The sequence below is a fragment of the Protopterus annectens genome, chromosome 11.part0, assembly GCF_019279795.1.
Source record: "Protopterus annectens isolate FY-2018-M chromosome 11.part0, PAN1.0, whole genome shotgun sequence".
Classification (NCBI taxonomy): Eukaryota; Metazoa; Chordata; order Ceratodontiformes; family Protopteridae; genus Protopterus; species Protopterus annectens.
In genome coordinates this window covers 1,271,092,261-1,271,115,594 of record NC_056745.1, presented here as the reverse complement: position 1 = coordinate 1,271,115,594, position 23,334 = coordinate 1,271,092,261, and the positions used below count along the sequence as shown (strand labels likewise).

General features: G+C 37.5%; 1 protein-coding gene across 1 annotated transcript in view; it reads right to left on the bottom strand.

Annotated features, from left to right (window-relative positions):
* The window catches only part of CDH13 (cadherin 13), a 3,439,935-nt gene that overhangs the window by 894,413 nt on the left and 2,522,188 nt on the right, over positions 1 to 23,334 (bottom strand). Inside the window, exon 9 of the mRNA XM_044088622.1 lies at positions 16,212 to 16,394. Within this exon, the coding sequence (XP_043944557.1) occupies positions 16,212 to 16,394 (183 nt within the window). The remainder of the gene's footprint in view (positions 1 to 16,211; positions 16,395 to 23,334) is intronic.

Genomic DNA, 23,334 nt, shown 5'->3' with positions numbered 1-23,334 from the left:
TGAAACTGCCCACATTGTGCCTGTAAAGTAATTACCTTAACCATTATACCTAAGGTAATCAACCTAACCATTATGTCAACCCCTAAATCTAAGAATAAACTGCACACATTGTGTCTGTAAGGTAATCACCCTAACCATTATGTAAACCCCTAAATGTAAGAATGAAATTGCACACATTGTGCCTTTAAGGTAATGACCCGAACCATTATGCTAATCCCTAAATCTAAGAATGAAAGCGTACACATCTGTAAGGTAATCACCCTTACTATTTTACCAACCCCTAAATCTAAGAAGAAAACTGCACACATTTTGTATGTAAAAAAAATTATCCAACCATTATGACAACCCCAAAATCTAAGAATGAAACTGCACATATTGTGCCCGTAAGGTAATCACCCTAACCATTATGTCAACCCCTAAATCTAAGAATCAAACTGCATACATTGTGCCTGGCAGGTAATCACCTCTACCATTATCTGAACCCCTAAATCTATGAATCAAACTGCAGACATTGTGTCTGTAAGGTAATCACCCTAACCATTATAACAATCTCTAAATCTAAGAATAAAACCATACATATTGTGCCTGTAAGGTAATTACCCTAACCATTATGTCAACCCTTAAATCTAATTATCAAACTGCACACATTGCGTCTGTAAGGTAATCACCCTAACAATTATGTAAACCCCTAAATCAAAAAATGAAATTGAACACATTGTGCCTTTAAGGTAATCACCCTAACCATTATACCAACCCCTAAATCTAAGAATCAAACTACACTCATTGTTCCTGGAAGGTAATCACCCTAACCATTATGTCAACCTCGAAATTTAAGAATTAAACTGCACATAATGTGTCTGTAAGGTTATTACCCTAGCCATTATGTCAACCCCTAAATCTAAGAATAAACTGCACACGTTGTGTCTGTAAGGTAATCACCCTAACCATAATGTCAGCCCCTAAATCTAAGAATTAAACTGCACACAATGTGTCTGCAAGGTTATCATCCTAACCATTATGTCAACCCCTAAATCTAAGAATCAAACTGCACACATTGTGCCTGTATGGTAATCACCTCAACCCTTATGTAAATCCCTAAATCTAAGAATCAAACTGCACACGTTGTGTCTGTAAGGTAATCACCCTAACCATTATGTCAACCCTTAAATCTAAGAATAATACTGCACACATTGTGTCTGTACGGTAATCACCCTAACCATTATATCAACCCCTAAATCTAAGAATGATACTGCACACATTGCGCCTATAAGGTAATCACCCTAACCATTATGTCAACCCCTAAATCTAAGAATGAAACCGAACGCTTGTAAGATAATCAACCTAACCATTATGTCAACCCCTAAATATAAGAATGAAACCGCACACATTGCGTCTGTAAGGTAATCACCCTAACCATTTTGTCAACCCCTAAATCTAAGAATCAAACCACACTGTAAGGTAATCATCAAAACCATTATGTCAACCCCTTAATCTAAGAATCAAACTGCACACATTGTGTCTGTAAGGTAATCATCTCAACCATTATGTCAACCCCTAAATCTAAGAATAAAACTACACACATTGTACCTATAAGGTAATCATCTCAACCATTATGTGAACCCCTAAAATTAAGAATCAAACTGCACACATTGTGCCTGTAAGTTAATCACCCCAACCATTATATCAACCCCTAAATCTAAGAATGAAACTGCACGCATTGTGCCTGTAAGGTAAACACCCTAACCATTATGTCTTGATACATTTTGGTGGTCCGTCTCAATATATTCCCCTTGTGTGTTTGACTAGTTATAAGACAATCTGGAAGAAAGGTAACCTTGTTATTAAATCTCCTTAGAGAGAAGTGAAGTCTAAGAATGATTTAGAAAACACACTGTGGAATCATTAGCTGTGTCAGATAAGGTTTCTTGTTAGCATTTAAATAACTGAATCTTTATTATTGATTTTGTTACAGTATTAAAATATGTAGATTATACCCTGTAGGAGATATTGACAAGTATATCTTTCTAAAACTTTGTGTATACAGTGTACCTTGGGAGGAATGGGCTTATAAAGATTTGTCCAATTGGATAATTCCCTGGTATGAATGTTCTTTCATGAAGTTCAATGAAAGCTTAGTCAGTCTTTCTCAGACTATCTTTTGTTCTTTATAATTATCACAACAAATTCCAGAAAAACAATAACCTTAAAAAATCCACAACTACTAACCAGAGCAATCCAGTATAATAATAATAATAATAAAAATAATAATAATAATAGCTGGTATTCATAATCTTTGAGTAAAGGCCATTTATAGTCATAACCCTCCTGACTACCTAGAATCTCCACAATGAGGTTTGGACCATTACATGCAACTGCAGTACTGCATTTCAAGTTTTGGATGACCGACATTGTAGTTTCATAGCTGAATATTGGGCTAACTACTCTGAGGTGCCATGTTAAGCTTGGCCAAAAACCTGAGGTCAGAATCAAGCCATATACCTTGTGTCTATGAAGTGAAAAACTTAATGGTCATGCCAAACCCACCCAAAATGAATCAAGTACCTGGTGTGGGAATAGAATCCGTAGCCTTCTGATCTTCCAAGTCTAAAGATGAGTATGCTACACATTATGCCACAGTCAGGGAGAATAATAATTTCCTTATAGGTGCATACGAGGCTATCAATCTGCAGACTATTACAAGCCTAGACAATAACCAGCACTCAGAATCAAACCCTGCACCTTGCTTCTCCTTGATAAAGACCTTAACTGTTATGCCACCAATTCCTAGTACTGTACAGATCTATGTAAATGATCTTTCCAGCATGTTGTCCAGTTATAGTAGGTAGATGTTTGTTTTAAATTAATTAATAGCCATATTACCCAAGTGAAGAGCAGAGCAGGGATCTAAAAGCATCAAGTACATACTGCACTCTTGTGATGCACTGCTATGCATGTGGCAGTCTGTGACTACTGCAATGGCTCAACTACATCCTGCACAGACAGCCAATGAAGGTAATATGTATTGTGTTTCAGTAAAAATGCATGCATGTATGTATCTGTGTGTGGGCGGTGTCATGTGTATGTGTGAGAGAGAGAGAGTGAGCTCTGGAACAGTGTGTTAGTAGATCTGTCAGAGTCTGTGTGCGAATGGCTAGTATGCTTGTGTGTTTGTATGGTTGCCCTGGAATGGAGATGGAGTCAGTGTCTGTCTGTGTTCCTCTTAGTACTATATATTCCAGTGTGTGTTTGTTCCATCTGTTCAGGCGAGCTAACCATAGTTATGCAAATGCATGAGTAATGAGATGCACTTTAGGGAATTGGGATGATGCTGAATTAGTACAGAGCTCTGCTGCACAAATCAATTCATCAGATTAGGATGATTTGTGCTGCAGTGTTGATGACTATGAATACCAACGTTAACACAAATTAATAAACAAAACAAACAAAGCATTGTAATGTTTATGTTAACAAGTGTCTTTCAAAGAGCTGTATCATCTTACCTAACACATACATTATCACACCATATCTGACATATCTACAGTAACAATAACCAGTACCTTTATAAAATCTAACTAACACAAGTTCAATTAAATTTTAATTACTTTCTCTTCTTCCACATAGAAAATGTGGAACTCTGCTCTCTTACACCTACTGATATTCAAATCTAATCCAATTAATGAATTACACAACCTTTACAACACATCTATTACCTATGTGTAAAGGACGCATGGATGAAAACACTGGACCTACTACACAATATAAAAGAAAATCCAGCTTCAACAGCTCCATTACCTGTGTTAAAATCATTAATTGTTGTAAGGATATAAAATGTTTACACACACATATGAGGAGCATCTGCAACAAAGTGGCAGCATTCCTAGCAATGGTACTCTCCCTAAAACATCACAAAATAGCTGTTCTGGATTTCTGGCAAAAAACATAATATTCAAAACAAGAAATTTATTCTACTTAGCTGCACTTCTTAGAAAAAAAGATAGAAGCAGCAAAAGGTCATGGCTTCATCCCAACTAACTACTCTCAATCATAAATACTTAGAGAAGAAAAGAAAGCGAACTGCATATTGATTGTGTGGATCTGAAACTAAATAACAATCCTCCCATAAATATTCAGATGGTTCCAAAGCAGTTGTACTGGAGAACTCGTACGGCATTGAGACTACAGCATTTATTAGAAGTCAAAAGTCATTTGCAACCTAGACAACAATACTCTGTCAGATAGAATCACTGATACAACTCACACGATTACATCAGCATTATCAGTGTTACAAACAGGGTTGTCAGATTTCCAAAACTGCAGGTTGAGACATCCACCACAACCACAACTCAGTGACCAAAAATAGTCTTTCACACTAAGCAATAAAAAAAGTCTTTCAGGTCTTTCTATCTCTTCCACATTGACTAGAAGAGGCTCCACTTTGGATTTTTGATTGACTGGTATATCGATATACTAGCCAGTCAAAAATTGCAATGCGGAGCCACTTCTATTCAATATGTAAAAGTGGGTTCACTAACTTCAACTGGGATTTTTTAGAGGCAATGTGGGATTTGGGATTGGTCTGCTGAACTCAGGACACTCCCGCTCAAATAAGGATGCCTGACAACCCTGGTTACAAACCATGTGGTTTAAGAACTAGTTTTAAAGGGACACCCATTAATACAAGGATAAAGAACTACATGAAATTTAACAAACCATTCATACTTTGCTTTTTCTGTTATATTAATATCATTTCGTTTCTCAGACGTTAATTTATAAAACCAAAAACTTGAAATTTTGTCCATATACTGCACTGATGCAATTGTTATTTTCTCACTCTGTATATCATAGATGTTCACTTCATCTTTAAAAGTTCTGGTTGTTTCTCTAACTAAAACACACACATGCCTGACAACTAGCCAAGTATATTACTCTGGATATATTACAAGCAGCATAAAAATCAATGAAATAGTTTTTCCTAACAAAATTAAATATAAAACATGTATCAATCATTATATAATTGCTAAAACTGCAAATGTAGCAAGGAAAACTTCCAATTTTATTAATACTCATCTGCAATTTAATATACTGTTTTTGCCATATCGTATCACCCCCCCCCCCCCCAAGAGTCATCCATCTCATTCATTCTCATCTGGGCCTTGAACATCTTGTTTGTTCCACTGAAGGTGAGCTGTGCTTTAGGAAGTAGTCTAGTGCAAAGATCTCAGTCCCAGCCCTCCTAATTCTTACCCATAGTTGGGTAGCTAACTCACAATGGTTGGTCGGATGAGGAAAAAGAAGTGTCCCCCCATGAATATTATCTGTCTCAGCTGGGAATCTGTCACTTAACAGTTTAAGCCTGGCCTGAACTCCTCCTTGGGCAGTCATCTACTCTTCAGTAGGCCTTATCAGTGGGGTGGGCTGCAATGACTCACATCACACCAGAATGGGAGACTTGGTGCCAGACTCTCATGTCTAGCTTCTCCTGTCTGGCCTGTCCATTGCCAATGTTGCTACAGAGACTTGGGTCATCTGGGACATACTCAGGGCTGTGCACCTCTATGCCACAGGGACATGTTATGTTCAGGGGATGTGAGGGGGTTCAACAATGCACTTCATAGTACATTAAAGAATACATTAGAAAAATATGGATTAGGACAGAGTATTAGCATGAGTAAAATATTTGCAAAATAGCAATGAAAAGAGCTCTGTCCTAAATAGGTAATGACCGCAGCAAGTTCACCAGGACACAGTAGGGCAGAGTAGCTTGCTGGTGGGGTATGCATTTGAAACAAATATCAAGTTCTGTGTAGTCAAAGAATACTCTTCTGTCTCTCACTCACATAGACTAATGGGCATGCGCACACACCTTAATTTTACATCTCTGCTAAATACTACTATCACTTTAATACACTTCACTTCCCAGTTATTCTCACATTTCCTTACCATCTCTAGCTGAAAATTTAGCTTTCCTCCACCATTTCATTTTTTTATTACTTTATTCTATACATTGTTAACACTTTATTCTCTGGCACACGCACACACACACACACACACACACACACACACACACACACACACACACACACACACCACTTGTGCATCTCCACACACCAATGTATCTCAATTGTTTTGCTTAACAATCAGGGGCAAAGACAACAAATAATGGGTCCCTTAACCAGACAGTGTTCCCTAGCTGAGTATGAAAACGTCCTAGTGGGTCACTGGTCTATTCAGACAGCAAATATAAATGAATAGATACATTCCATCAGGTTCTAATGTTCACATACATTTTGATTAAAATGCTCTCCATTTTTTCATATATCTACTTTTATAAGGATGATAATGTCATGAAGCCTACAGCAAAAATTAAGAAATCCATTAATATGCAAGCATTCAGAGCATATAATTCTCTTTTTAAAGAATATGTTATTAGGTCACACATAGCTACAATGCTTATGTTGATTTTTGTTCAGATCCACTGCGATTACAAGTTTCTAGATGATATAGCTGTTTTGGGAAAAAGTTAATGTACTAGTGTTTATAGGATATATTTTGTGTTAATAAATGATGACTGAAATCATAATGTTAACAGTCTCAAGTCAGCTTGTACTTACTCATTTTAGAGATATGGAGGCCATTAAAATTAAATCTTTAACTTTAGAGTACAAGTTGAAGAACTACATCTATTGCTTATTAACGAACATCATCTCAAATGTATATACAAAAAGCCACAAACTTCAAAGAGAAGAAATATCAGAAACAGTTAGCCAGGAAACAAATTAAACATATCAATCAAAAACTGACATTTTGTTCACCATATCATTATGCAAGTAAAAGTGATTTTTTTTATAAAAAAAAATTACATAATTGCAACATCTCTATGACATATTGCTTTACATAAGCAAATGGCTCATTCTAGGAATAAGTATATGAAACACTTGTAGGCACTCACCATTAAATGAAGGTGTTATCAAAGATCTTTTGAAAGCAAGTCATTTAAAGCATCATCAGAGGTAATTTTCTCAGAATTTTTTTCCAGATACAAATTTCATTTTTGGGTCTTGGAAATGGTAAGACCAGACCCTAGGGGTGGCCTTTGGTCCCTATTGGACGAGAGGGTGACCCATAGCCCCTATTGGACAAGAGGGTGATACATTCCGAAATATTTTGATTAATCTTGAATATTTTTTTTTTATAATTTTTTAAGAATTCTTTAAAATATATTTACTTCAGTTTTGCTATACTTTGTGTCACTTTCATGGTTAGTGCAGGTATTCTGTGTAATTCCTTTACAATTACTGCTTGTCACTTTAAACTGCTTTGCCTCTCTTTTACTTATTATTAGTTCATTGTGTTCTGTATCATGTGACTTTACTGGTATTTTTTAGCTGAGTACTTGTTCTGTTGTATATATCTGAAGAAGTCTTAATTGTAAGACGAATCGCTAATATTTCCTGGTAAAGTTGTGCTTATTTTAATAAATCTGCTGTTCTGTCATCCCGGTTGTCATTGATGAAGTCTCTAGCAGTCCATTGTCTGCAAAAAGGCGACATGATAACATGGAAAGGCACCAGTAAGTTATTAGGGGTCCATGTCAGATAGATGAAAGCACACTTCAACGGAGACCACATCACTGAGATGACTCTGCCAACAGGACGAATCCCCAACGGTAAGTAGTGCAGACTGGGAGTTAGTCCCATTCCCTCACTGTAGTGTGATCTCGGAGTTGGTATATTTAAGTAGGGAGGGTGCAGGGGGGCTTGCCCCCCTGCTATACATGTTGTGATGTGATTTTTGAGTGTATTATGGAAACAGGAACGTATTCCATTCTGTAATACATCAACTTACCATTGCCGGGGATTTGTCTTGTCGGCAGAGTCGTCTCAGCGATGTGGTCTTCGTTGAAGTGCGCTTTCGTCCATCTGACATGGACCCATTATTAGCTACTAGAAAATAATTTGGAATGATTGTTTACATAGGGTTTACATAGGGTTTAGGTGCATGCATAATTTTGTTTTATTTCTTTACCACTCAGTGATCATCTACCATACGGTTAAATAGGTTTTGCAGCAAAAGTTCTCACATCTGAAGAACAAGATTTAGCATATTTTGCTCTGGTGTTTATTTACATCATTATGTATTAGCTATATAACACAACACCTCTTACATCTTATCAAGAAACCTAAACAAAACAATATGTCTAATAATACATGACTAAGAATGCCATGCATCAATTTTTTTTATTTTATTATTATTAATAATAATAATAATAATAATAATAATAATAATAATAATAATAATAATGCTTAAAAATAAGAACAATAACTATATACAATAAGTATAAACATAAATATTTTAACAATTCACTGTAAATAGTTCACTAAATAATTGTTTTGAAACTGACAATCATGAAAAAGGTTACATTTGTCTAATAATGTTTTGAGTTTAGTCCAATATTTGAAATTAAGTAACATCCCATCAGCTTTTTAGACATATTACATCCATTTATTTTTGAAGACGGCCACGGTGGTGCAGTAGTTAGCATTGTCACCTCACAGCAAGAGGCTCTCCGGTTCAATCTTCGTGTGGGGTGTCTTCTGTGCGGAGTTTGCATGTCCTCCCTGCGGTCGTGTGGGTTTCCTCTGGGTGCTCCGGTTTCCTCCCACATTCCAAAGACATGCTGCAAGTGGATTGGACACGCTAAAATTGGCTCTAGGCATGAGTGTGTGCATGTGTGTGCCTTCCCTGAAAGGTTGGGTGCCGGACTGGCAACTCAACACTAAAACTTTACTGCCAATCATAAGCAGACAAGGTGATCCGCTGTGGCGACCCCTAACTGGAAAAAGCCAAACGAGAAAGAGACATTCATTTAAAAAAAAAAAAGGACATTAGGTGCTTCAGATCTCATCAGGAAAATGCTTCTTTTGTTTTTTTTTTTTTACCAGAAACTTCAAGAAAAGCAGCTAAAGAGGAAGGAAACACTGTTAGATTAAGTTATAGTGCTGAGAATCTGTTAAAAACTGGATCTGCATTCTCATTATGTTGTTGGTTTGATCAGCTTCTTACAGTGAGGCCTGTAAGCTCAAACATACTACAAGAACTACTAGAGCTAAGGATTTTGCTGGAACGTGGAGATGAATGCAAATTACGAGCAGATTGCATGTTCATGTTAACTGGTAGTCATAAAAAAGGAAAATATGTACCAGATTGAGGAAAAAAGCACCAGAGCAGGAATTTCGTCAGGTTGAAAGTAAACCATCACAGGCTTGCACTGCCCTCCATACTACTAGCTAATGCATGCTCACTTGAAAAAAAGATGGATCACTTAAGACTGGAACTCTCATCACAAAGCAAGGTCAGAAACACCAATTTATTTGTGTTTACTGAAATGTGGTTAAGCCAAAATATCAGTGATAGCACAGTAAATGTAGAAGGCATGACTTTATTCAGAGCAGACAGAATTCAGTCATTACGTGGCAAGTCCAGGGGATGGGCAGTGTGCATATATGTTAATAACTGGTGCAGCAACTGTATAGTGCCCACCACCTTCTGCTCAGAAAATATTGAAATTCTGTCACTAAAATGCAGGCCCTTCTACCTGCCAAGAGAGTGTAATGGAATATGTATCACAGTAATCTACATCCCACCTGATGCAAATATCAGTGATGCTCTGCCCGCCTTATATCAGTCTATAGGTGACCTGCAAAACATAAATCTAGAGCATGCAATAGTAATTGCAAGAGATTTCAGTCAGGCTAAGCTAAAGACTGTATTACCCCACTACCACCAACATGTAAACTTTGCAACAAGGGTGGTAAATATACTGGATAAGGTCTACACTAACATCAAAGGTGCATATAATGCAAAACTTTATCCACATCTAGGGAAGTCTGGCCACCTGGCCATCATGCTGGTTCCAGCTTATAAATCCATACTGAAAACCAGCACACTGGCTAGAAAACAGATAAATATCTGGCCTGAGGGAGCAATCTCAGCTCTCTAAGACTGCTTTTACTGTACAGACTGGACAGTGGTTAGAGAGGCTGCTGTCACAAACAACTATACTGACCTGGGCACATAAACTGAGTTGGTCACAGTTTACATTTCTAAGTGTGTGGAGGATGTAACAAACACCAAACTCATCACCATGCAGGCAAATCAAAAACACTGGCTAACTAGTAAGGTGTTTGAGTTCTTGAAAGTAAGAAATGCAGCTTTCAAATCTCTATATATGGAAGCTTTAAGTTTGGCCAAGCCAAACTGAACAAAGGTATCAAACAGGCGAAAAGATCCTATGGCAGAAAAATCCAATGTTACTTCAGGGACCAGAAGGATACCAGGCAACTATGGAAGGGAATTCAAACCATCATCAAATATAAGCCTACACCAGCTTCATGTAATGGAAGCACTGAGTTTCTGAACCAACTGAACAAATTCCTCACTAGGCGTGATGCTGACAACAACATAACAGCATGTAGAATCCCTGAAAACAAGGATGCAGCGGTGCTGAGCTTCAATGCAACTGATGTCACCAGAACCCTAAAAAGAGTCAACCCAAGGAATGCAGCTGGCCCTGACAACATCATGGGCAGGGTACTAAAGGAATATGTGATGGAACTGGCTCCAGTGCTCACTGACATCTTCAACACCTCACTCCATCTAGCCAGTGTTCCGAAATGCTTCAAGGAGATGATTATCATTTCTCTACTCAAGAAAACACAGCCAACAACTCTGAATGACTACCAACCAGTTGCTTTAACCTCAATGGTAATGAAGTGCCTGGAGAGGCTGGTCAAAGATCATATAGCCTCAGTCTTACCTGTGACACTGGACACACTACAATTTACATACAGAACAAACCACAGTACAGGGGATGCCATCTTACCAGCTCTCCATGAAACACTAAACCACTTAGAAGGCAAAAACTGCTATGCAAGACTGCTATTCGTTGATTTCAGTTCTGCATTTAACAATGTCATCCCTCAGAATCTGATATCGAAGCTACTTCAACTGGGCATAGACTCTCATTTAAGGAACTGGATTCTGAGCTTCCTTACTGAAAGGCCTCAGAAGCTTCATGTGGGAGATAACAGCTCTGGAAGTATCATCCTGAACACAGGAGTACCACAGGGGTGTGTCTTAAGCCCTCTTCTTCTCACTCTGCTAACACATGACTGCATGGCCAGACATGAGACAACTAGGATCATCAAATTTGCGGATGCACCACTGTTATAGGTTCATAGGTAGGTACTAGGCTATCGGCGCTAGGGCCCATACAAGCCTAGCCAAAAAATGTACTCTGGCTTTCGCCACCCAAGATAATTATTTTCCTGTGCCCCTGTCGAGCAGAGCCACAGAAGTGATCCCCAGGTGAATTTCCCATTTCCTATCCTATCATCAAGATTTTTCTTGAAGAGTGCTAATGAGGAGCTCTGTTTGACATAGATAGGTAGTCTGTTCCAGAGTATGGGAAGTCTCTGGGAAAGGAATCTATCCATCCAGCATGTTCTGTTTATTGTGGTGACAAGGTTTAGGTCCCTAGAGTGTGTAGCTCGGAGGGATTGGGATTTCTTTAAGTGGAGCAAGTCCAACAGCTCTGGGTTTGACATAGCTTTGTATGTTAGGCAGAGATCACCCCTGAGTAAGCGATATGCGATGGAGTAAAGCTGTAGTTTTTTGAGATGGTCTGCATAGGGCATCTGTTTGAGGCCAGTAATCCTCTTTGTGAGGTATTTCTGTGGTCTTTCCAGTTGTTGTAGATGTCTTGTGAGGTACATACCAAAAGGGGCGTTGTACTCTATAATGGGTCTAATGAGTGATGAGTAGAGGGGAACAATGACCTCTTTTTCTGGATGAGAATCCTTTTGTGATGAGATGAGCCACGTAGAAGGATTTCCTGACCACTGTGGCGATGTGATTTTCAAAGAAGAGACTACTGTCCACCTGTGTCCCAAGGTCTCTTATCACATTTTCGGCATTAAGTAGACTACCAGCTATGTGGTAGTTCATGGGTACAGAGTTTTTACCAAAGGGGATGACAATACACTTTTTGGCATTGAGCTTCAGGCCATGGCTTTGACACCAGGTATCTGTCTCAGTGAGGCCCTTTTGTAGTTTGTCCACATTGTTAGGAGTTTCGATTATGGCTCCTAGTTTGCAGTCATCTGCAAACTTTGTTAGCTGAAGACCTTCTGTGTTGGCCTGCACCTCAGAGAAGTAGATACCAAACAGGAGAGGACCCAAGACTGAACCCTGTGGTACTCCACTTGTCACTGGTCTGATGTCGGATTTGGAATCCGCTACTTTCACAGTGTGGGTTCTGTCCATGAGCCAGTTGGCAACCCATCTTGTGACATAGGGATTTATACCTAGTTTAGTGAGCTTATCTATAATTCCAGAGTGGGGGATGGTGTCGAAAGCCTTGGCGAGATCTAGCTAAGCTGTGTGAACCATTTTACCCTCATCTATGGCTTTGGTGACTGCTTCAAAGAAGTCAATCAGGTTTAGGAGACATGATCTGCCTTTTACAAATCCAAACTGGGTATGGTCCAGAGTTTGGAGATTACCAATGTCTTTGTTTATGAGTTCCACGATGATACGTTCCATGGCCTTGCAGACCAGGCTCGTCAGGCTAATGGGGCGGTAGTTCCCGGGATCCGTCGTGGCTCCCTGTTTGTGGAATGGGATAACCGTTGCGGTGTGCCATTCAGTGGGTACAAAGCCTGAGGTGAGGCTATGATTGAACATGGTACTTGGGTAAGGTGCCAGTTCATTCTGTAGTTCGTGTAGAATGCAGCCTGGGATATTGCCAGGTCCCACGGATGCTGTGTTCTTGGCTTTGGAGAGTTTGTTTTTTACCTGTCCAGCCATGATTATAGGAACTTTGCATTCTTCCAGTATAGAGATGGGCCCTCTAAGGGTGAGAGGAGGGGTAAAGTTAGCACTGAACCTATTTGCTAGGATGTTGGCAATATCAGTTGGTTCTGTATATTTAGTGCCATTGTGCTGTAACTCAGAGCAGATCTGAATGTTCCCATTTAGATTCTTGACATAGCTATAGAATGCTTTGTGGTTGTCTTTAGAGTCAGTGGCAATTTTGTTTTCATAACTAGCTTTGGAGGATTTTATGAGGGATCTCAGCTTCTTACTGAGGTTGACCAGGGAGTTCCTCCAGTCATGGGATTTTACTCTTTTTTGCAACAGTTTCTTTCTTCTGTTGTAGCATTTGTTTATGGCAGAGGACCACCAGAATGGCTTCCTTTTTTTGGAGGATAACATCTTGGTTCTATTAGGGATAGCATGATCCATGCACTTGTGTTAGTGCTTATAAAGTGCATTTGTGTAGGATTTGGCAGTCATACCTCTATTGTCCGTCTGCATGGGTATCATGAAGTTTGCCACTTCTGTCTTAAGAAGTGTGAAGTTGGCTTTGGAGACATTTTTTACGATGGTTTCCCTAATTGGGGGTGGGGTTGGGATGTGGACGTCTAGGCTGATTAGCTTGTGGTCGGATCTGACCCACGAGGAATTGACCTCTGGTGTGGAACACTGGTTTCCCATGTTGGTAATGACCAGGTCTAGGATATTGCCCCTGGTGGGGGTGTGAATAAGTTGATCCAAGGCGTTGGAATTTATGAATTCTAGAAATCGTTGAGCAAAAGAGTTGGTACATGAGTAGTTTTCCCAGTTAATGGTGGGGTAGTTGAAATCGCCCATTATTAGGGTGTTGGGTTGTACCCTAATACTTTCCAGTGTATCAAGAAATGAGGAGTGTGAATCCTGGGGCATGGTGGGGGGTCTGTAGCAAGCTACAATTTGGATTGCGGTCTTGCTCAGAGTTAGTTGCACTTGGATAATCTCAGATTCATTATGCTGAGCAACTAGCCTGGAGGTGTGGATATCCTTAATGAATATGGACACGCCTCCGCCTTTAGTGCTCCTTTCTGGGTTAGGTGGCCAAAAGGTGTGGTATGAATTGAAGCCTGGTAATGCAGGGGTGCTCTGTGGAGCTTTGAAGCAGGTCTCTGTCACTGCACAGATGTCAATGTTCTCCATTTTAAGGAGTGCCTCGAGTGAGTGCATTTTGAGGTTTAGACTTCTAGCATTGAGTAGCATTACCCTCAGATTTTGCTTGCTTGTACCTGTTACGGTGGTGAATTTGTCATTTGAACCTTGCCTAAAAAAGGCACTATAGTGGTGGCAAGAGCCTTAGCCAGTATCTGGAATCCAAAGGGCGACAGGTGCAGGCCATCTCTGGCAAAGTATCGTGGACTGTCGATCATGTCGTCCCAGGCAGACAAATACTGGATTCCCTTAGAATGACACCAGAAGGTTAGCCAATTGTTGAAGTCAATCATTTTGTCCTTGTACTGTGGTATAATTCTGGGTGATGGCAGGATGCTACTCAGGGTTAGGGTCATACCTGCCTGGGATACAAGATTGGAGAGCTCCTCCATGTCTCTTTTCATGTAGTCCAGGGAGGTACATCTCAGGTCATTCACACCAGCATGGACAATGACAGTGATGATATGAATTTGTACTTATTGTGGAGTGACCTGAGTGCATGCGTTATGTTAGGTCTGGTAAAAGACAGAGTAGAGGAGGCCTACAGGATTAGTGGCCTGGTGTGACAACAACAATCTAGTACTGAATGTCAGCAAGACAAAAGGAGCTGATTGTTGATTTCAGAAGATCTCAAGTACCACAGAAACCTCTTAATGAAAGGGATGACAGTGGAAAGGGTCAAGAGTGGAAAGTTCTTGGGTGTTCATATCATGGAGAACTTATCCTGGTCAGCTCATGTATCCAACACAGTCAACAAAGCTCAGTAATGGTTGCACTTTCTAAGGAAACTTAGGAAGGGAAAATTACCAAGCTCCATACTTTAGACCTTTTATAGAGGCACCACTGAAAGTGTCCTGGCCAGCAGCATTACAGTCTGGTATGGGTGCTGTAACAATCTGGATCAGAAGGCTCTCAAGAGAGTTGTAAGGTCAGCAGAAAGAATCACTGGCACCTCCCTTACACCTCTGGAAGATCTACACAAATGCCACTGCATCAAAAGGCCCAAAAAGATTTCCAGTGATCCAATGTATCTTGCCAATGGTCTGTACACTCGTCTCTCCTCAGGCAGGAGATACACATAACAGTTTCTTTCTGCTCTCTATTAGACTAATCATAGATATGGAGCTATTTCAATTTTACTTTGACAATATTACCTTCATATTGTTCCTTGTCTTCCTTGTCTCCTGTTCTGGGATGGGTGTGGATCACTGCTGTCCTACTTTATACTTACTAATTGCTACTTATTAAATTTCTACTGTGATTTTTTTATTAATTTTTCTCTGACTACATGTGCAACCATTTCCTGCACTGAGAATGAAGCATTGTCATTTTGTTCAACAACACTGGTGTGTAGTTCTGAATGACAAAGTTTTCTTTGACTTTGAGTAGCGGTTTCAACAAACCTATCAAAATTCGGATCAGATTTACTTTTCCAATCTATACTAATTATTTTCCTTGCTATTGCTAACAATGACTATCCAAGTGGATATTCAGATGATTTTATACAAATAGGTATTGGCACATTCAATAACATCAAATTTTCTGTAAGTATGCAACTATCTGTCCAAAAAGCATTGAAGAATAACTATACATCTTCACAAGATTCAACATTTTCCTACTTTTAAAAAAGTGATATCGATCTGATTTTATCACATTTTGAGCATTTAATGTCATTAGTTTTAAACATTCTGCTAATTATATAGGGTGTAATAAATATTATGTGGAAATATTTCCTGATAAAGATTTTCAAAAATAACCTAGATATTGTATGACTAACATATTTTAAAACTTGAGTTTTTAGTATCTTTATTGTTAACATTGTCAAGATTAGAATTTTTAATAAAGTTGCAACATGTATTATTAAATGTGATATTTAATTCAAGAATCAACTTATCTAATTTAGACATAGGTTTTGTGTCATTAGTATTATTATCAATAGCATATATTTCTAACGTTTTGGATAAGTCTTTTCTTCAGACAATATCAAATCTTCTATTCTACAAGCTTTTTTTTTTGTATTTACAATTGTTATTAAACTCTCTAGCTTCATTCCCAGTTTTTGGGATGAACTCATCTGATAATATATTTATTCCATTCGAACAGTAACAATTTGTTAACAGGATAGATAAGACCTGTGCATCACTGCTTACCTTGACCACAGTAAGCATCCCTTCATTACTGTCGGGATTTGTATGAATTTCAAAACTCTGTCGTACATTTCCATTAATAATAGTGTACACTGTCCTCCATGCTCCTGTGGTTGTGTCATCTTTGTCTTCTACAGTTAAGTTCACTATCACTCCTGTAACTCCTTCTGTTACACTGGCTTGGAACTGAAGTAAAGAACAAAAAATAAAATAAAATAAATTACTTTAAAATGACAATAGTCCAGAAATTATGCAAACTACATGACCAATAAAAGTGAACTGACAATATTTTCACAAGAAAAGGTGATCAAGAGCAATTCCACTATTACAGCAAATGTAAAAGTTAATGTTTTACAAACAAGCAAAATCACATTTCTTCTTTGAAAAACAAACAGAAAGTACAGTTAAGCATTGACAGAAACAAAGAAGTCTTTACTCTACAACCAAATTTACCTGGTCCTTAGATGTCTGGATATTTGCTATACATATGGGGATTTATGACTATAGACATATTTGAATATGTCTGCCACTTGCACGTTACAGTTCTTTGAAAAATAGTCTGATTTATTCAGTTCTGCTGAATCAATAATACAAAAATTTACCAGTCAAGTTGTTTTTCAAACAACTGCTCATCACCAAAAAAATGTGTATACTACAAATGAAGGCAAAGTAGTAAGGAAGACACAACTGAAAAACTAGTAAAACAAAATAAAGGTACAATTTTCAGAGCAATAAAAATAAATTGGGCAAAAGCTGGTAACATAAACTAATAGGTAGTAAAAACTATCACAGCAAAAACAGTACAACAAGTAATAAGGCTCTGGTTAGGAATGTAAGGCATTTCCATTTTCTTTTTTTCTTTAGAAGATAGTCTTGGAATGTTATCAGCTCAGTGTACTTCTCATTCTTTACAATGAATGCAATATGCTTTTAGTATTTCTATAAACAAATTGAATTAATGCAATTTTGAAATATAGAATAATCCATTTGATGAAAGTATAAGAAACAGTTGCAATAAAAAATGCACATTCTGTTAAATAAACGATCAGGTATAAAGTACAAAGCAACCTTAAAATATACTACTTTTTCTCAGCTCAGCCCAAATTCTAAAATGTAACAAGAATTATTTGTAAAACTAAAAAGAATAGTTCATATAATAGTTATTGATTTGCTTGTGAAATTCTACTTGATGATTATGTCAGTTGTTAAAGGAGAACTCCATGCAAATATCAAGTTTTTCTTTCCAGAAAGTGACTTTCCTTCCCTTTAATCTGACATTAAACATGCAACATAAAGAAAAAACTTAATTTGGTGATTATTCCATTTGTTTCATGTCTGAATTTATTTTTGTTTGCCTTTCTTTCCTATATTTGCCTCATTATCTGTTACATCATGAAGGCTACTAAGAGTGGCAAGGAAATTAGGTTAGATCACTTATCTCATCTACAGAGCCATTAAGAAAACAATGGGTCTTAAAAACAATGGCATTTAAATGTGCCTCATCTGTCACAGATTGACAGCATTGCACCTCAGATAAGTGGTGTATCCTGAGGTTACAGCTAGCAGTCTGAATAAAAGCAGGATTCCAAGCTTATTTTTCAGATGCAAATGAACAATTATTACAGATCATTTGATTTCCTCTTTAATCAGACTATAACAATACTGCAAAGAAAGAAAATATCTTCATCTTACTGTCCTGATTTTCTGTCAGCATTTGATTTTGCATTTTTCTACATAAGTACGCATTTTTATGGTGTTTTTAACAGCATTTTTGCAATGTATATAGCTTGGTTGAGGGATGTCAGTGAATTAGATGAGGGGGATTAACTTTAATGACTCTGATTCTAAATATGGTATTAAAAACTGTGATTTCATTACAAACCAGCTCAGACAAGGAAATACCTATTCATCATAATGGACAAGATTCTCACTCTTGAACAGAACTATAGTTATTATTGTGAAAAGAGCAAGAAAACCAGCTACATTTTAATCCTGTCATTCAAATATTCATTAAAATCAGCGAAGGTCACTAAAAAGTTGAAGGAAGCAAAGTAATGCCATAGTAGTTTTGTAAACTCAAGAAAAGGGACAGCTACAGTAAATAATTATTTCATCATAAGGTTTTCTCTCTGTCCTTCTAAAATAACATCAGGTAAGCAAAAACATTAACCATAAAACAGAATCATGCCACATGGCAGACCCCTTTCAGGACATTTTGGAGTATAACAAATTAGCAAATAATAACCTCTAACATTTATAGTGGGACATACATATACAGGAAAGTTAAAGATATGCTGAAAAAAACTATTTTTTCATGTTTTGGGTGCGGTTCTACTTTAAATTAGTTATTTCATATGATCTGCAGGAAACACATTCAGAAAAAATGTTACTGTAAGCTAGTATTTAATTGCATCAATGCCCTGCTCCTGGGTTGCTGCCTTGGAATAAATTAAAAAGAAGCAGAACATAACTGTGCCAGACCAAAGAAGTTAAGATGTGAAATGACAGACAGCCCTTTAGTTAAAATCCCAAAGAAATTTTGGAAATAATTGGTCTACATCATGTTTATATAGACTTCATTTGTTCAGCATCTTGAATAAGATTCAGACATGCAATGCATGTTTCTGCCATCAGAAGTACTGTAACTGGTTAATATTTATGTATTACCCAAAGTGCACTAAACTGTAACTACTACTTTGAACTAAATTATTGCACAAGGTCCAGTCCGTACCTCAGTTAAGAACAAAATTGGTTCCCTTCAAATTTTTCAAGACTGAATGATTTAAACAGGTAATCTCTATACAGACTGTAAATGTATTATTTCACTTACTAACCTCATGCCACTGACTGTAAAGTATCTTACTTAGCCTTACCTTTGAAAATATTTTGCTCTCCTACCCTAGCACTTTATTAGGTACAGTAAAAGGAAGTGCCTATTACTTGCATATAACAATGCAGATTGCTTGCAATGGTATTGTCTACTCTGGTCAACACACTCATTTGTGTTTTTTCCTTTTATTACTGGTGCTTGATGCAAATGAAGAGGGGATATATAATAGGAGAAATAAGAGACACAACATGGAAAGAGTTTAGGATATCTTGGCATGAGGAGACAAAAACGACTGGCACAAGATGTTGCTTATGCAAAGAAGACACCATTGGTGTGATTCATAAACTTTTTTAAAATTATTTTCCGTATGACCTGTACCTTCAATTTATATTCATCTCTATATCTAAGCCATTCCGATTACCACAATGTCTTGACTGGTTAGACATATGTGCTGCTTATTGTAGTTTTACTACAAACAGAATTTTCTTTATCCAGTCTTCATTTTGCATTACCGTTGCTTTCCTTTTTCTTAAATTAACTATAAAGTTAACGATAGCTTATATATTTGTATGAAAAGGTCCACCTTTCATAACTGTATGTGAGGGAGTAATGCATTTTCCTGGATTTAATAATGCAATTTTTCCTTGCAGAAGACATGGCCTACAGCAATCTGTACTACAATAGTGGAATGGCAGAAAAAAGTCTGACTGAATATGATCAATTGTTTGGTAAAATTTATTTCAAACAATTTGTGGCAATGCTCAAATGTCAGTCCAGAATTTAGAAAGAGCCATACGGTAAAATTCTCAAAAATCTTCTTTGTGCTCTCCACATCTCCAACATCTGGAACTGTATTTATTACTTTTATTAGTATCTTAGGTTTCACCTGCAGTGCTGGTGCTGCAGTAGCGTTGTCGCCTCACAGTAAGACGCTGTCTGGTTCGATTCTCAGCTAGAGCGTCTTCTGCGTGGAGACATGCGTGAATGGGCGTACCTTCGTTGAAGGTTGTGTGTCAGGGCTGGTAACTCTGCACGTAAAAATCAACTACCAATCATTAGCGGACCGGAGTTCTGCTGTGGCGACCCCGAAAAGCCAAAAGACTCAACATTAGTATCTTTGGTTTCAGGAAAGCTATATATATATATATACATGCACATGTTCTGTGGAGACTTTCTTAAAAGACACTGCGCCAACACTATGATTCAATAATATATTAATGACAAGATCAATTTATTTTGTTCTTTTGTATTTTCAGAATGTTTTGTTTGTCTGGTTATATAATTTGCAAGTCAAATACCATATACGCTTCCCCAATGGCAATAAAACGCTTTTCAGCCTCCAAGTACCAGGAATCCAATATAAAACGTATCAGGCAGTTCTTAAACTTCAATAGCTCTTTTATTGAGAACAAAAAACACAGTGTCATCAGACTATATTATTTAACAGCCTTAAAAACATTTAAAAAGCCCTCCATTGGACATGATTGGTCATTCATAAAAGCAACTCAATGTCATCTTAAAGTGCTAGGTGCCTAATAATACAATATCTGTTTGTTAAAAACAGGTATAATGTGACACGAAATAAAATATGCCTAACTTATCATGCTCCAGATATTGTCATAAACAGTAATATACAGATGAGATAAGTTAGAAATATTAATTTATACATAATTAAATAATTATCTGCATAACTTCTAAAAATTGATTTATAACAGCATCAAAGCGTGTCCATTTCTAAATGATGAATGAAGCTATCATAACTTTATCTTATTAATGTACAATCAGATTACATAAATTTAATATTGATGCTAATAATTAATAGCTATTTTTTAAAAGTCAAGTCAAATATAGTCAAAAGACTTCTTATGCACATATACATTTGAGTGCCCTAATCCTAAAAACTGAAAAATTAAATATGATGCCGAGTTATATATTGTCTCCAAAACAATAAGACATAAACTCATCTCGGTCTGAATATCCTCCTGCTCTTCAAAAAAGGTTTTATCTGTACCTTATCATTCATACCTGGTGGTACATCAGATCTCAGCCTAATGATCCATTTCGTCTCACATTCTAATGTTCTATTAATAAGATCTCCCCCTCTTATGCCCTGTACTATTGTCTCTATAACATAAAAGCCAAAGGTATGTTCTATCCCTGTTTCTTTGTAATGTCTGGACAATGCATTGACATCCGAACCTATTCTAATCTGATAATTATGTTCCCTGATTCGTTCTCTGACTTCCCTATATAAAAAGAAGAGCAAGATTTACAGGTAGCCAAATAGACAACATTTCTAGATTCGCAAGTACTATTAGTATGAAAAGAGTATCTGCGTGTTGTCTTTGGATGTACAAACTCTGTGTCCAGACTAATGTAACTGCATTGATTACATTTACCACAGGGTTTGGTGTTCGTAACATTGCTTATAGTTATATCTTTTCTGTGTGTATACTTAGGTTTGCAGAGTATTCTCTTTAGACACTGGATTTTGGTAAGGAGGTGCATGGGTTAGAACCTGTTAGGTTTAGAGCTAATAGCACATACATCCCACAGTTACACCCGGTAATAGAGGTATTTGGTAATGTGGTAGAAAATGAAGTACATGAGACCCATCAAAGTAGAAGAGCCACTAAACATAAACAAAACTTGAATCATCACCAAAGGAAAGCACTAGCTGATCTGAGGAATGATGAGTCACTGGTAGTCAGACCAGCTGACAAAGGTGGTCCCATTGTATTGATGGACCTATTGGATTATAATGACAGGATGAGAAGCCTTCTTGATAATGATAATTCCTACCATAGAATAGACCTACAAACAGTAACTGACAAAGTCTTCAGTGTATATTATACGCTAGATGATCTTTTGATGTCATCAGATATTACAAAGGAGCTGTATGAATTTTTCAAGGTAAAAGACCCTGTTATACCGGTAGTTCAAGGGCTTCCGAAGGTACACAAATCAACTACAGACCCTCCCATGAGACCGATAGTAACAGGTCAGGGTTGGGTCACGGAACCCCTTTCAGTATATACAGAGAATCTTCTAAGACCTTTAGTAAATGAGAATACCAGGATTCTCAGGGACAGTAAGCAGTTTTTACTGGACCTTTATAACTAAGAGATGATCAACCTTTTTTGTTAGTGACCTTGGATGTGGTGAGCCTTTTTACAGTGATCCCTAATGAAGTAGGGATTAACTACATATTAGAATATCTACGTTTAAATTCACAGTTTACAAATAAGAAAGTTGATTTAGTGGCGTTGTATCTCGAGACAATTTTAATGAATAATATCTTTGTGTTTGATAATGATCTATTCCTGCAGACTGATGGGGTAGCTATGGATACACCCTGTGCCAATAGCTACTAATCTGGGAAGATAGGTTCATGTGTAAAAATGACCTATACAAGCAATATGCAGGGATGTACTGTAGGTTTGTGGATGACCTCTTCTTAATTTGGTTAGGGGATGAAGATTCCCTACACAGGTTTGTTGATTACCTGGACACCTCCACTAATTTTTTGAGATTTACTCTAAATTTCTCTAGAACCAACATCTCGTTCCTGGATGTAGAAATAAGTAGATTAACGAATGATTTGCTGAATACGTCCATCCATAGGAAGGACTGCTACAGAAACAACTTGTTACACAGGACAAGTATGCATCCCTCATATGTCTTTAATAACATCCTAAAAGGACAATTTATGAGGGCATCAAGGTTGAATCCATGTGAGGAGAATTACAGGGCAGAGGTATCAGACCTCAAGAAGAGGTTTCTGGATAGGGGTTATGATGAACGAAAAATCGATGAGTTCATCATGGAAGTGGATACAATGAGATCCAACAAAGCCAGACCTTATTTCTTAGAGCAACAAGAAGGAATAGAGGGTATAAACACATCTGCGGATACAGTTAGGGCTACTATTTCTTTTAGTAGAACGAGTTCTGAAGTAGTAGAAGCACTACATAAGCATTGGGACATTCTCCTCTCAGATAGGGAAGTGAGTAAGGTAGTAGGTCCCAAACCGAAAGTGACATATAGAAATCTCCCGAATCTAAAGAGAATACTCTGCAAACCTAAGTATACACACAGAAAAGATATAACTATAAGCAATGTTACGAACACCAAACCCTGTGGTAAATGTAATCAATGCAGTTACATTAGTCTGGACACAGAGTTAGTACATCCAAAGACAACACGCAGATACTCTTTTCATACTAATAGTACTTGCGAATCTAGAAATGTTGTCTATTTGGCTACCTGTAAATCTTGCTCTTCTTTTTATAGGGT